This window comes from Miniopterus schreibersii, assembly GCF_964146895.1.
Source record: "Miniopterus schreibersii genome assembly, chromosome: 8".
NCBI lineage: Eukaryota > Metazoa > Chordata > Mammalia > Chiroptera > Miniopteridae > Miniopterus > Miniopterus schreibersii.
Genome location: NC_138109.1, coordinates 25,048,623 through 25,064,871, shown reverse-complemented (window position 1 = coordinate 25,064,871; position 16,249 = coordinate 25,048,623). Strand labels below are relative to the sequence as shown.

At 47.1% G+C, this 16,249-nt stretch overlaps 1 protein-coding gene and 1 pseudogene across 2 annotated transcripts; one reads left to right on the top strand and one right to left on the bottom strand.

The window, feature by feature from the left end:
* Nucleotides 1-6,745: 6,745 nt before the first annotated feature.
* LOC308560128 (olfactory receptor 2A12-like) lies at nt 6,746-7,693 on the bottom strand (the record flags this gene model as incomplete). Its single annotated transcript, XM_081143767.1, has 1 exon — nt 6,746-7,693. The coding sequence occupies one exon, from the start codon at nt 7,691-7,693 to the stop codon at nt 6,746-6,748; it is 948 nt and encodes a 315-aa protein (XP_080999893.1).
* A 6,750-nt stretch (nt 7,694-14,443) lies between these two features.
* Nucleotides 14,444-15,384, top strand: LOC308560131 (olfactory receptor 2A12-like; annotated as a pseudogene). Its single transcript has one exon. The product of its transcript is annotated as an olfactory receptor 2A12-like (transcript).
* Nucleotides 15,385-16,249: the final 865 nt, after the last annotated feature.

Genomic DNA, 16,249 nt, shown 5'->3' with positions numbered 1-16,249 from the left:
AGGTCAAGGAGCCAGGAGACTCAGTGGGAGAGAGCCACAGGGGAAAACAAGACACAGGCACAAAAGGAGATTGGTAAGGAGACCGAGCGACACAGAAAGACAGTGGGCGGGAGCCGCGGAGCAGGCTGGGCTCCTACCCATAGCTCCTGCAAGACTGGACCTGGCCGGGGCTGGCAGCCAGCAGCTGAGCCTTCTCCCCAGGATGGGAGCACTGCCGCCCCTAGCTTACAACCCTTCAGGGTGGGCAGGGCTCCCTCAGACTCAGGGGCCACTCCCAGGGCCTTGGCCAAGACAGTTCCTGAAGTCACCCCTAGCCTGGGAGGAAACACCAGGCTCCAGCTCTGGTACCTCAGTTCCCGAGGATGCCCAGGCCATGCCCTGTGGAGGCCCAGGGTGGGCTGGGCTGGGCTGTGGAAGGATCGGCTAGGGGTGGAGTGTGGATGCTGGGGGCTTGTGCGCTGCATCTTTTTTCAGCTGCTCCTCCTTCTCCAGGAAAGAAAATAAAGCGCCCTGGGGGGGGGGGGTCCTAGGATGATGAAGACCAAGAAATTGTCCCCTCCTCTGCCAGGTGGCATCCTCTGCCCAGTAGGTACTCTAGGCAAAGTGTCTAGGGCCCTTGAGTTTTCCTAGTCTACAGACATGTTGGAGACCTGAAAGAAAAGATTACTGCCTCAAAAATAGAGATCCCTCAAAATAAAAATTAGAAAATGTTTAAATGACTATTAATATGGCATTTTATCAGTTAGTCAATGGCAGCTCATGAAACTCATGCATATAAGATATATAATTGTAAGATTATATATAAAGGTATATAATTATGTAAGCTACTATATAGTTATACAGTGATAGATTAATTATATTGAACGTGGTTATGGGTACATTACGTATCTTATAAAGGACGGCACCCATAGTGGCCTTTAACTGCCCAGGGGCCTCTCAGGTCTCGGCCCTTTGAGGTGTGTTCTGTCTGGCATTCAGATCCCTTGACGAGAAGCTTTTCTCAAGCTGGAGAGAGGGGGCCAAGCTCTTGCTGTGGCACCACGCTCCCCGAGGACTGTAGCACCAAGGACTTGACTGGTAAAGAACCTGCAGCCTGCGATCCTGAGACAGCGAGACAGGGAGGCAGCAGCAGAGACTCTGGAGTCCCCTCTGGCCAAAGGGAGGGGCTCGGTCCTGCCTGGAGGGCGAAGGCACTTCAGGTCCCATCCTTTCTGAGCCTGAGACGGCCACACAGCCAGCCCAGGGGGAGTGAAGTTACATTTGGAACTTGGCCCGATATATCCCTGCAGGACCCAGACTGGGGCCTGGGCAAGAAGTCAAGAGCCACACCGGGGAGAGGCCTGCAAGAGCTGAGCCCAGGAGCCTGGCTTCTGAGACAGGGGGGCTCCTTAGACTGGGCCACCCCAGCTCATGCTGACCTGCCTCCTGGGTACAGCAGGATGGCGGCAAGTCCTGGAGCCTCAATGTACCCTGCACTGCCCGAATGAAGTCCCCCCTGTCTCCCCCTCTCTGGCCATCCTTGTGGCCACACTGGGGGTTTGGCACTTTCTCCTCCATGACAGGGCCTCTCTCCTGTTCCCTGCTCTCCTCTCCTGATCCTGACCCCAGCATGGAGCCCACGGCAGCACTCACGGAGCCATGGAGGCCTCTTTCTCCACTCAAGGGGAGCTCGGGACGCGGTGGTGTCCATAACCAGCTGAATCTGACTTAGGTTCCCCCCGAGACCCTCAGAGCTGGAGGCCTCTGCCTCCCCATAGGGAACCCCCTCCCTCGGGAGGGCTGTTCCTTTTCCAGTATTTCCCTGGCCCAGCCTGCGACACTCTCTCCCTGGCTGCCCTGCCTGAGAGCTCGGGGACTCTAGGTCTGTGATCCACCTCCCTTCCAAGTGGCAGGGCCTGAATTCAACAGCCAGGTTCTGTAGGTGGCAAGTGATCGCCCACACGGGTGGTAGAATCATCTGTCTAACCTGCAGCTCTGGCGTTGCTTGTCCCCTGCTCCAGAACCTTCAATGGTTCCCGTCCCTGAAATTCAGTAGCAGCTTCTCTGTCCAGCCATCAAAGTCCTTCTGGAGCTGACTCTGCCCACCGGTCCAGCCTCCGATCCTGTCTCGCACCCTGCGCTCTCCTGCAGCCTCAGCCACCTGTAGATCCCCAGACACACCCCACTTCCCACAGCTAGGACGCCCTGACACAGCCTGCTGCCTGGACAACCCCGCTCTCCTGCCTTGCACAGCTCCTCCCTGACACACCCGTGCCCACCTGTCAGCTGTCCCTTCATGAGATCCCTCCAGGATTGCTCCTCGATTCCTCTCTGTTGGTGCCACGGTTTCACTAACAAAGTGATGGATTCGACAAACACTCCAAGGTGCCGATGGTGTATCAGACATTACCAGTCGCTGGAGACAAATGATGAACACACTTGGTCCTGCCCGTGCCCCTGCCCGAGCTGGCTGAGGGCTGGGAGGGCTGGAGATGGCAGCGGGTGTGCTTGGCGCCTGGGGAAGGGCACACACGCGATTACGTGGTAACACAGAGGATGTGGGACAGAGCTCATGGAAGAGGCAATATTTGAGGTGGCCCTTGAAAGATGAACAGGAATTTGATAAATGGAGAAAGCAGAGAAGAGCCTCCAAGATAATATAAGAAATTTAGAATATTTTTCCATTTATCCCACTCCTGATACAAATGTTATCGTTTTTAAAATTTTAATTTACTCAGTTAAAGTGACTCATTATGATGGAACCAGCACCAAAGCTGAGGTCCCCTTGATCACGAACTCCAAAAAACCCTTTTCTCACCACGCTCAGAAGTGCACCTCGTGGTGGCTTCAGTGATGACAGCAGTTGTCACCAAAACTTACTCATCAGCTTCATCATGAGTTTGGCACACAAGACGATGGCGTTCCCTTAGTGACAACATGTGCGACAGAATTAAATGACAGGGAAGAAAATGAAAACTGCTTTCCAATAATCTATGGCATTGCTGTCAATGTTAAAACTGGAGGTTTATAGAGCCCCTGCCGAGATCAGGCCCGGAGAGGAGCCGCGCTGTGTGAGCGCCACCAGGAGGACCAGGGACTAATGTTTACGCGGCGAAGACAGAACAACTTGGAGGGGGGGCGCATTCCAGCGTGGGTTCCGTGCTGCTCGGTGATGAGAAACAGCCGGGCGGCGTTGCTCAGTGGTTAGAGCGCTGTCCCTATGCGCCAGGGCTGAGGGCTCCGTCCCTGGTCAGGGCGCGCACGCCTCCGCCGGTGAATGCAAAGGTAAGTGGAACAACAAGCTGGTATTTCTCTCTCTCTCGCTAAAATCAAATTTTTAAAAAGGTGATAAGCAAATAACAGAGACCCTTCCCACTTCTCCTCTGGCCTCGCCCCCCACTCTGTTGAACATATTAGATCTGCCTTGATGTTTTTTAAAAAATACCTATCTCCCACAAGGACACTCTTTCCTGGAAATAAAGCTCTGCTACCCACCCCCTCCCCAAAAAGAAGATGGCTTATGGGAAAAGGTCTCTTTTCCAGGAAGCTAAAAATAGGAATTACCAAAGGAATTAACTTTTTGGCATGACAGAGACCAGGGGTGGGGGTTGGACAGAATATGAATTTGGAATCCATAGCCATTGAGTCTTAGTGTCTTTCAAATGACTTTCAAAATAATTTATTTTGGCAAAAATAAATAAATAAATAAAAGATATGTGTGGTAGTTGTGGTTGTTTGTTTATTTTTTAGCACATTTCCATGTTGCTGCTCAGAAGAATGTTGACTGTTATCAACTCTTTAAAGAAAACCTGTCATTTTCCCCCTCCTGTGGCTGCATTTAGGATAGTCTCTAACTATAATGCTCTGAAAATTCTCTATGGGGCACCCATCTGTGGATTTCTTTTTCATTCCTCCTGTTTGAAATTTGTTTGCAAGGACCAGTTTTGTTTTGTGATTAGGAATAATCTTTGAAGATTATTTAAGATCACAAGGGTGGATATTGTCAGAAAACATCATCTAAGACTTGCCAAAAAGCAAGAGATTTCTTAGTGCCTTCTTGGTGTCGTCTCGCAGATCCTCTGAGGATTATCTAACTTTATAGGGGTGCATTCCTTTCATTGACCCTTTATGGACGAAGATATTTACAACTCAGCAGGTGTGGCTGTGAAGTTACAGAAAACAGAGCAATGCAAGTGATTTCTGTCCCTAGGAATACAAATGACTCGTATTCATAACAATGCAAATGTTTAGGAGAAAACATAATTTTCTGGAAGTCAGATTCTTCCTGACCCAACTGGGCGGGTGTGGCTCAGCAGTTGAGCATGGACCTAGGATCCAGGAGATCACAGTTCAATTCCCGGTCAGGGCCCATGCTGGGGGAACAGGCTCGATCCCCAGTCAGGGGCATGCAGGAGGCAGCCGATCAATGACTCTCTTATCACTGATGTTTCTATCTCTCTCTTCTCCTCTCTGAAATCAATAAAGATATATTTTTTTTAAAAAAAGAAAAAACATCAACAAAAAAATCGTTTTATTGTTATTATTCTATTCTGTTTGTTGAAAGAAAGTGAAAAGAATAATCTTCAGCAATAAAAACAAATCAACATGTATACATGCCAAAACCTATTACTGAGTGATTAAATCAAGCTACAGAAAACCCCATGCTGTATAATTCAATTTTAAAAATTATAAAAACAAACGATAAATTGTTTAAGAATTGTGTTATAATATACATCTTCAAAAACATTAATAAAAGCACTTTTAAAGATTTAAAACCCTGAGATATAGGCATTAAAAAGTTGACAGTAGTTATCTCCAGGTCTAAGGTAATGGATGGGGTTCATGTTCTTCTTTTTGTTTGTCTCTGATTTTGCAATAAAGAAAACAAATAATAAGCTGAAAGAAGAAATAGTCAATGAGTGTAATGCAATAGACAAAGAATTAATACCCAAAATATATAACAAACTACAAATCAAGAAAAGAAAAAGCTAACTATCTTACACTATTGAACACCTAGTGTTCGGTACTCGCTGTGATAAGTGCTTCACATTATTATCTTATTTGCTCCTCCCAACAGCTCTCTGAAGTGTATTATTTTCTTTCCACTACCAGATGAGGAAACTGAGACTCAGAGAAAGGAAGTAACTTGCCCATCACCCCCGAGTTAGTAGAGAGCAGAGGGAGCTGGGATTAGGGCCCAGAAGCCTGACTTCAGAACCTACTACACTCACTTCAAAATACTACCAACAACCTTATGAAAAGATGTTAAATTCTCTAGTGACCAGAGAATTACAAATGAAACAAAAAATGATGTTGCCACTTTCCATCTATGCCCTAGGTAAGAACACTAGGGTGTTTGAGATACATAAACAATATCAAGTGCTGATGGGAATGAAAGGTGCCGATTGGTGTAACTACTTGGAAGAATAACTTAGGAGTATTTAGTACATTTAAAATTTCTTTGATTCTACAATCTGCAAAGTCCACATATACATAAATCCTAGGGAAAAAACTTATATATGGAGAAATGTTCAAAAACATTAGTTGCAGAATTACTTAAGTAGTGAAAAATTATAAATAAACAAATGTTCAATGGTAGATAAATAAAATGTGGTATATTCAAATGCATATCAAAGGGAATGAGCAAGGCCTATAATTATTAAATGAGTAGATGTCAGAAACATGATATTGAGTTAAAATTTTGTCAGAATGATACTGACACATGCTACCATTAAAAACAATTTAAACTTATACAAGAACAATTTTATAAATTATTCATTGATTTGACTGTATGTAGCAAAAACTTAAAAAAACACTGAATAAACTTCAGTTTAATCATAGTGATTGATTCAGGGGAATTGGGAATATTCAAAGAACGCTTCAGTTTTCTCGCAGTTATTTAAGCCTTTTAAAAAAGAGACTAAATATGGCAAAATATTAATGTGTTCATTTGGGATGTGGAAAACTGGAGTCTTGGTTATATTATTTTCTATAATCTCTATGTGTCTCTGTCTCTTCTGTATGTGTCTCTTTCTATATATAGACATGGAGATATAGATATGTGCATACAGACATATGTGGTGATATATAGATATACATATAAACACATATATTTTTATTTTATGAAATATTATTTATTTATTTATTTTCTCAAAATTAAAGTGAGATTTAAAATGTAAAGCCAGGTCAGAGTCAGTTTCACCAGTTGAGTGCAGACCAGATCAGTTATTAGCCATACTGTTACACAGCTATGTCTACAATAATTGTAGCTTAGATTTTATAGCATGTAGTGCTAAGAGCAATGCTAAATATTATCTATAAGTGCATGGCAGACAGTAATGCAAGACTACCTTCCTGAATAATCTGTCTACTCTTTATGCCATTTTCATCTCCAAACCCTTCACACTGTAGAAAAGCATGTACACATGTTAAACATTTGGCTGTAATCCTACTGCACTGACAAACTTACAAAGGTGAGGAAAGAACCCAGGAAAAACAATAAAGCAATGGCTTGATCCATAAGGACATAGTCTTTGTAGAAGAAATCCTTTGCTTTCAATACTTAACTAGTTGAGTCATTGGGTGGTGGTAGCTGAACGTTTTCCAACCAATGGCGAAACCTTCAGTTTAGGGGTGGCCACACTCTCTCCCAGCTGCTCACAACCCCAAGAAAGCCCAGATTGATCAGAACTGATGGATTTTTATAAAACCAAATGAGCCCCCTCAAATCTGCTCATGACTCTGGACAACTATGAAACATCCTAGGTCACTGAGCTCTCCCTCTGCCACCAAGTACTTTCAGAAAGGCCCCCTTTACATCCGTGTTCCGGAGGCTGTAGATGATGGGGTTGAGGAAGGCAGAGACAACATTGTAGAAGAGGGCTAGCTTCTTGTCCCGCTCTGGGTCGTACCAGGAGCCAGGCCTCATGTACATGATCATGGCTGGCCCATAGAACATGGTGACAACAGTGACATGGGAAGCACATGTAGAGAAGGACTTGAGCCTCCCCTGGGATGAACGGATTCTTAAGATGGAGGCAAAGATGCGGACGTAAGAGGCCAAGATGAGGGAGAGTGGGACCAAAAGCAGGATGAAACCCAAGATGAAATCCAACCGGTCATTGAGGGAGGTGTCTGCACAGGCCAACTTCAGGACAGCAGGGACCTCACAGAAGAAGTGATTTATCTCGTGGGGGCCGCAATAAGGCAGACGCATGGTGAAGACAGTGTAGATAAGGGCCCCGGCTATGCTAATGGACCAACAGACCATGACCATCTTGATACAAATGGGACGGCTCATGAGTAGGGTATAGTGAAGGGGGAAACAAATGGCCACATACCTGTCATAGGCCATAATGGCATAGAGGACACATTCAGCAATGCCCAGGACCAAGAAGATGAACATTTGGGCTACACAAGCTCCCCAGGAGATAGTCCTCCTTGGACACACCATATTAACCAACATCTGGGGCACGGTGGTGGTGACATAGCTCATGTCCACCAAGGAGAGGATACTGAGAAAGAAGTACATGGGCGTGTGGAGGTGTGAATCCAGGTAGATCAGGGTGATGATGAGCCCATTGCCCAGAAGGGTGGTGAGGTAGAGGAGGAGGAAGAAAGTGAACAGGGCCATTCGGACCTGTGACTCACTGGAGAAGCTAAGAAGGATGAACTCGGACACGGAGCTGTGGTTCTCTTTGCCAAGGCTCTGCATGGTGAGCTGCTTACTGAAGACAAGCAGGACTTCCCTGCTCAGTCCTTGGCCTTGTGGGAGGGAGGCAGAGTTGACAGGAGTCATACGCACAGCACCTTGCACAGAAAGTTGCACAGATTTGGTCAAACATTTGTTGAGTTGGATGAGAAGGGAAGGAAGCTAAGGCAGCCCTGGCACCGGAAAACAAGTCGGAAGGTCCGGGTTCATACCTGTAATAGAATATAGGCTGTCTGGCTGCCCACAGGCACTTCTCTGGAAACCACCCTCACCCACAGAAGGCATCAGGTAACCATGTTTGTAGCAGGGGACCCAGCCAACCTCTGGCCACTGTCAAATTCTACCAAGGGTGTACACTTGTCCCAAACTAGAAGACAATTCTCTGCTGAGAATTTAAAATGACACTGAAAGTCTGTCAGTGGGCTATGGGTGCCTGAGATATTGTCAACCCAGAGCTGGTGTGATGGTAACCCACAACCACAGTCACAGGGGAGCTGAAGCTATAGAGAAGGAAAGGGGAGGCCTTGAATTGATGATAAAAGAACAGACATGCGGGGAAGCAGAGAAGAGAGACCTCACAGCCCTGAGCAGCAGAGAGAGTGACTGCTTCCCGACTTGCTACCTCCAGCCCCACTGAAGCCTATCTGAATTTTCTTTCTTGTGCTTGGATATCTGTGGGATTTTTTTGTTAAATCCTTATAATTACCACTCCATAACCTATTTTAAATCCAGCTCTTCCTGAATGTCCCATGGCTGTCACTTACCCAGCTGCGTGACCTCAGGCAAATGCCTTCACCTGCGTTGGCCTCAGTCTCCCCATCTGTTAGATAGAGATGAAACATCTATGGCACAGAGTAATGGCAAGGAGCATATGAGATACTGTAGGTCAAGACATTGTGCAACATATATATTTATATAAACACTAGACAAGTAAAGGGGGTTAGTATAAGTGTGTAAGTGGAATGAGTCTGGAAATCAGAAGAGCGAGGGGTTCGTCCTGACTCTGCCCTGATTTTGCTGTGCATTCTTGGGTAACACCACACCCCTCTGAACTTCAAAGCCCCATTTTTAATTGAAGCTGTTGGACTTGACCACTCCAAAGGACCCTTCCTTCTCTGCTGTTCTTTAATACCAGGAATGCCAGGCTAAAGCCCTATGATTGCATCGGTGCCATGAGCTGTCAGCTGAACAGGATTGGGCTGGCAGAGGATTCCTTCTGGGAGCTGGAGACATGAGACCAGAGCATAGGAGAGTGCAGAGAGTGTAGGTTCAGATGTCAACACACCTGAATCTTGCAGCCTTTTTACCTACTCCCAAGTCACTAGCCTCTCAGAGTCTCATGATTGCCATCTGCAGCACCTCCATAGTGAAGAGTGCATGGAATATACCTGGTGTATTGAAAGTGCTCAATGAATGACAGCAATTTAGGTAAGGGGAAACTGAGGGGAAGGAAGAGGAGAGGGAGGGGAGAGGAGCTTTAGTGGTGTTTTCAAGTTTCTGGGGTTCCGGAGGACAGGGTTAAAAACCTGATTGTGAGAACTGACTGCTGCAGGATGATGGTGAAGGCTTGGGAGATGGAAAAGTTGCCTGAGGACATATGGGCAAAAGAAGATGGTGTGATATTTTTGTGCTGAGCTTTAGGAAACATCAATAACTGGATGAAGAAGGAAAATGTCCCAGATCAGAAATGTTTGTCAAGGGAAGAGGAGTAGGGAAGCACAGAGCCTTAGACATTGAGAGGAGGGACTTTCAAGAAATAAGGATCGGCCAGCATTGCAAATGGCAAACGGTGAAGCCAGGCTGGTAAGGGCTGCTCACACCCTCTTGTCCACCAGTTCACTCCCCACCTCGGTTTTTTCAGTTGCCTCTTACTGGCCTCCCTTCCTGGTGAGCCCATGAGCAGGTACTGTTTCCTCTCTTCTCATGCCTCCTGAGACTGGAATTTAAGGTCTTTCCCATCTGGTTCTAACCAATTTTCAAGTCTGTGACTCACCAGTACCTCTGAAACTTCTGAGCCATGTTGTTAAGAGCACAACTACCAAAAGGATCCTAGTCTGGGCTGGGGTGGTCTCCTCTCTGAGCCAAAGACCTTCCAAGCCAAGTGACTTTCTCCATATCTGCCCTACATGCCAGGCAAGCCTCCACCACCCTTCCCTCAAGCATTTATCTGCTCAAATGCTTCCCCTAATCCTTTCTGCTTCTTCTCATCCCAGCAATCTTCAAGGCTCAGCTCGGGCTTCCTCCTCTTTACCTGCCAGCCTAGTCTTGCAGATTCGTGTATTACCTTCCCAGCCAGGCTGTAGGCAGAGGCTGTCTCATTGAGATCTCTCCACAGGATCTAGTAGGGATTGGCAGACTGCTTTTGCAGCCCTGCTCCAGTGCTAGTTTTTCCTGCTTTAACACCAAATCTGCTCTGCCTTCCACCAAGCTAGTAAGTGGCAGGACCAGGCCTAACTCCTGGGTCTCTGGCTGCGTAGCCTGCCAGGCTCTTAACCACTGTGCTCTGCCACCTCCCTCAAAGGCACCCATGAAGAAACAATTGTCAAAACCTTGCACCAGGAAAATGCCATATTCACACTCACTCTCCTTTCTCTACCTGCCTCTGCAGTCCTGGTAGAAAAGAGAGGGAGCACATGCCTCATCAGGGGTGCCCGTCTGGGAAGTATACTGGAGATCCCACTCCTGCTCAGTGAGGGCAGGTGCGCACCCTTCTCTCTTCCCCCAGTGAGTGGACAGAGGCAAGGCTGGGGATCCTTTGTCCACTCTTGGGGATGCCCAGGGAACGAACTCCCCCAGCCCCTCCCTCAGTCCCACCTATAAATGACCAGCACCCTGTTCTTCTGCGTGAGTCGCCTCCTTCACTCCTGTAGCAGCAGCAGCCTCACTCCTCTTGGTCTTGTGCGATGCAGTAGAAAGCAGTTCACCCCTGCTCCTTGCTCGGTGGCCCTATGGAGAGGTGTGCACCTCTCCTAAGTGTGTTGGACACAGAGCAGCCCCAGAGGGAAGGGCTTCCAAGGGGCATCCGGGGTCCTCTTCTATCAGAATGGGGTTGGAGAGTGGATTTCCAATCCCTGAAAAGGCCTGAGGTTGTCCCGTCTGTGCTGGTAAATGCAGGACAGAGCTTCAGGGCAGATGAAAGACACAGCCAGGAAGTTGATGCCCCCGAGACATTTCAGGAGTGGCCCCTGGAGCAAATGAGCTGGGCGTCCTTGTGAAGTTTACATTTGGGCACTGACATTTCTGCCCACTGAGACTTAGGGGAGGGAGGAGTCCTATGGCTGAGCTGCCACATCCCTGTGTGACGAAGATAATACTTAGATGTGCTTTGTTTCCTTTCAAAGCACTTTTGTGTGTCTTTTATGTCCTCAAGGATTCTATCAAAGGCTACACACCTAGTAGAAGTAAAACTAAGACTTGACTATAGGCGATATAAATGCTGCTAATACTTATCAATGTCCTCATAACTATCATTTACTGAAACCTATTATCCAAGGCCACACACCTCATTGTGGTATAAATGCTACCAAACCAATTACTACAGCATACCTACCTACTATTGAACATTCACCCTTATCAGATGCTGTGTCAGGCACTACATATTATGTAATTAAGCCTCATGACAAGCTCAGTAAGCCGTGTGATATAGATCAGGAGGCACAGGGAGCTTCAGGGAATTAAGTGGCCTGCTCACACCACATAGCAGTTATATTGTATAGTTTGAACTTGACCCTAGATCTGTCGGATTCCAAGTCATTCTACTGCAGGATCTCTAGGATCAAGGTGCAGTGCTGGTTTACAGGGTATGTATAGTCAGGCCGAAGAGGAGCCAGGTGGTCAAAGGCCAGGACAGGTGTATAATCTTCCTCAGACCCATTTGGAGGACATTTCTCCTACCTAAGTGTTCTCTTGGGTCCTTCTGGAATTCCAAGAGAGAAAGGCGGGAGACTGGCTCAGCTGCTGGACTGAGCTCGCTGGTAGAGCCTGCCTCATGGGTGGGAGACACTGGCCAACTGTGAGCAGTGGTCCAGTCCAGCAAGGTAGGACTTAACTTCTGAAGGGTATGGAGATGAAGGTTCAAGGCAAGGTGAAGTTCAGTTTGGGCACCGGGGGACTTAAGGCCAAGGGGGAATACTTTTACCTTGGTGGAGATCAGTGATGAAAAATCCGGGTCAAGTGATACTTAAGGGTTAAACGGTGTGTGTGTGCAGGAGTAGGGTCTGGGCCACTAGATGGGACCTGAGGGGCAGAACTGGATGAGTCCTGGTAACTGGGAAGGTCCTGGAAACATCAAGTCATCTTAAAGGACAGGTCCTAAGGCAAAGTCCAAAGAAGTCCTGTTAGTATAGCTGGAGCAGCAAGTTGAACAAGCCAGCAGCTGAGCAGGACTGGATGCTGTGGCAGAGTATGGGACTGTGACTGCTGAGGTGACCGGAGACGTAGCACAGTCACTCAGGCAATTCGGGTTTTTAGGTCTGATAACTATCAGTCACAGTGGTCAGCTCCAACTGTTGGGAGACAGCAGGGAAGCCAAGGACGGGATTGGGTAGGGTGATCACATATCCTAGTTTTCATGGAACAGTTCTGATTTATTCTTCTTGTAGACCAATGAACTCCTATAATTATTTTCAATACTGTCCTTCACTCTCAAAATGTATCTGGACACTATATGGTCTCCTAGATATGGAGACTGTGAGCCCTGTAACTGCCTGACGTGGGACAGCCCCTGCCAGGGCCACAGGCAGTAGACATTGCCCAGAATGGTCAGAGATTTTGTTGGATTTTCTCTCGTGACTATTTGTCTGTTCTCTACATCATTCCCTTCACCAGACTGAGGTTCTGAAACCCCCAAGACACAGAGCCAGTGTTTGTTGTGCAATACAGAAAAAAAAAAAAGCCGGACAGATTGGTGGTTGAATGCTGACTCTACCACTTCCTTGCCCTATGACCTTGGGCAAATCACCCTCCCTCTCTGAGCCTAGCTGGCCTATGTTCTGGTCCATCTTTGCTGCTCAGAGATGGGGACTTGCCACCTCAGACCCATTTACCCCTACTCTGTCTTCAGTCTCCCAGGGTCTCCAGACCCCACCAGGCTTTTAGGGCTCACCCCATTTATCCCCTGGCCCAGCAGACCCCTGACCCTCAGAGGAGGGTACACCTGGTTACCCTTGGGCCTAGAGCCAGCGTTCTCTCCTCTTCCCAGGCAGCACTGAGAATTACGGGGGTTTCTGGATATGGCAGGACATAAGGAAGAGCCAGCTCTGGCATCACCAGCCTGGCCTCTGACCTTCCCCTCATGCAGTTTGCTAAAGAAAAGGAGACCATGGTCTGGAGGGAAGAGGGGGATGTGCAGCCTCAGGGAGGGTCAGCACAGCATATGGCTGTGTCGCTGTGCAGGGAGTGGGCATCAGCAGCCTGGCATTACTGTCTCCTTGCATCTGCTTGGCCTGGTCAGCTGTCTGCCCCAGCATCATTCACTTACTTTTTGGCCATGATTTTTGCTCCTCTTGCCCCCTTTTATTTCAGCTTCTGCCCTGGAGGAGGCAGGAAATGAAAGAGCAAGTGAGAAAGTAAGTGATGGAAGAAGAGGGAGGACCTGTGTTCAGGCAGGTCAGTCCAACCGCATTCTCATCACAGATGCTCAGAGAGACAGTGTCACTTGGTGGTTATGAGCACAGGCTCTTCAGTTGGCTACAGCTGTTTCCCTGGGCAAGTTGTGTCACTGCTTTTCTTATCTGTAAAATGGATATAGCAATAATACCTGCTTCACGGGGTGGGTCTGTGCAGGCCTCATGTTCAGCTTGTAGGAGTTCTGGTACAGCTTCTCCTGTTTCCTACAACAGGTGTCTGCTCTAATTGGAGGGTACCCATAACTATTGTTAAATCTTTCATAAAATAATGCATGTAAAATATGTCATAGCGCCTGGCACATAGTAAGCTGTTACAACAACAATAATAATATAATATAATGTATCAAATTATTAAAATAACTATTATAAATAATTATATGATATTAAATTGCTGAATCACTATATTTTTATTTTATTTTATTTAAAAAAATATCTTTATTGACTTCAGGGAGCGGAAGGGAGAGAGAGAGAGAGAGAGAGAGAGAGAGAGAGAGAAAGAGAGAGAGAGAGAAAGAGAAACATCAATGATGAGAGAGTCATTGATCGGCTGCCTCTTGCAAGCCCCCTACTGGGGATCGAGCCCACAACCCGGGCATGTTCCCTGAAAGGGAATCGAACCGTGATCTCCTGGATCCTAGGTCCATGCTCAACAGCTGAGGGTAAAATGAGAGTGGAAAAATAAATTGATGTCTTCAACAGGACCAAGTAGTTTCTCTCACTAAAATTTGCTAAATTTCATAGAGTATGTACACTAATATTTATCTCTAAACCCCTGGCTGCCTAACTAAGGAGAAGAGGATCTAAGGGGAAGTAGAGATCAGCTAGTCCAATGCTTTCATTTCAAAGCTGAGGAAACTGAGGCTTAGATGGGTAATTACTGGTGGGTCAGAGGCAGAGCCTGGACCAGATGTGAAAGCCCTTTCTTCTTCATAAATTTCCTGGGAATGGTGGCAATAGTCAAGAGCAGGTGAAATGGGCTGTCATGTTGAGGGGGATCATGGTGTTTCATAATAACTGGACATTGACCACTACCCCAGCCTCATTAATAACCCTCATGCTGGTGCACACTTTAGCCAGTCCTCTGTCTGAATTGGTGCCTTTCTTTTTCATTTAGAAGTAGAGCACAATGCAAAAGCCTAACCAGTCCTATGTGACTGAATTGATCCTTCTGGGTTTCTCCTTCAGTCCCAGGACCACGACTCTGTTCTTCTCACACTTCCTGATGACCTACCTGATGATTATTCTGGGCAACAACCTAATCACCATCTTCATCTGCCTGGACTCACACCTTCACACACATATGTACTTTTTTATTGGCATCCTTTCCATGTTGGATCTTGGCTATGCCACTACAACTGTGCCCCAGATGTTGGCACATATGGCCAACCAGAAGAAGACCATATCTTTTGCCAGATGTGTGGGCCAAATGTACATTTTTTTGGTGCTAGGCATCACCGAGTCCTGGCTCTTTGCCATCACGTCTATAGACAGGTATGTGGCCATCTGCCACCCACTCAGGTACAAGGTCATCATGAACCCATGGCTGTGTGGGGTAATGGCCATTTTCTGTGTACTCTGGGGTGTCATCTTGGCTCTTGTCTACACTGTGTTTGCCATGTGTCTGCCCTACTGTGGCCCCAACAAGATCAATCACTTCTTCTGTGAAGTCCCAGAAGTATAAAGCTGGCTTGTGCAGACACCTCAGTCAATGATAGGGAAGACTTCATTCTCGGCTTTAGTGTCATCCTGGTTCCACTTTCCCTTATCCTTGTCATCATTTACATCAACATTTTCATTGCCATCTTGAGGATCCATTCAGTCCAGTGGTGGCTGAAGGCCTTCTCCACCTGTGCCTCCCATACCACTGTGGTCACCATGTTCTGTGTGCCAGCCATGGCCGTGTACATGAAACCAGGCTCTGAGGCCTCTCCAGAGGAGGACAGAAAGTTGGCTCTGTTCTACAGCTTGGTCTCTGCTTTCCTCAACCCCATCATCTAGAGCCTCTGAAACAAGGATGTGAAGAGGGCTTTCCTCAAGGTGACAGGCTGGAGCCGGGCCCCAGAATGAGTCCCTTGGAGGACAGCTGGGAGACAGAGAAACAAAACTCACAATGCACAGTCAGTGCCCTGAACACTCATCCACATGACTCAGTAGCACCAGTACACACTCTTCCTCAGCCCCAATCTCAACTCTACACTGGTCCTTGGGGGACAGCCCATGGTTTGGGTGACAGATGGACACCATGAAATGTCTTCCAGGCACACCAGTCTTTTAGTTCCCTTTTGTTCTAGAGTCTTAGTAGTTAACAACAAAAAAAAGAGGTATCTAGCCATTAAAATATTTTATTGAGACAAAGCAAATAGCTTTGAGGTATGCTTTGTGTCTGAATCTTGAGGACGTTTCATTACCTTCTGGAGATGGCACACATGGTATTAAGTTAGGTAGAGAGAATGGCAAGGGCACTGATGTCAGAGGATTCCTGGCGCAGTGAGGAGGAAGGGGTAAATGCCATTGCAGTCACTTTGTGTGCTTGCTTCAGGCATGCAGGAGGGAGACAAGTTGGAAAGGCTTGAGGCCACATGCAATCTGTCCCCACCGACCTTCCCAGACCCATCTTAGGTCACCCTGTTTCTCCGCTCACTCCAGGTAAACTGAACTCTGTCTTTGCCTTGAATGTGCCATACTCTTTCCCATTTCAGGAATTCCATATTTGCTATTCCTTCTCTCTTCCCCCTTAACCCCATCCCACCTCCATCCTGCCCCATTATCCCATTAACTCCTGTTCATTGTCAGGCCTTGGCTTCAACTGCAGCTCCTCAGAGAAGCCTTTCCTTGAGCCCTCAGCGTTGAGTTAACCTTCCAAAGCACCCTGTACCTCTCTCTCATTGCAATAAAGACACGTGGTGCAGCATCTAAGTTCTCTGATAGCAAG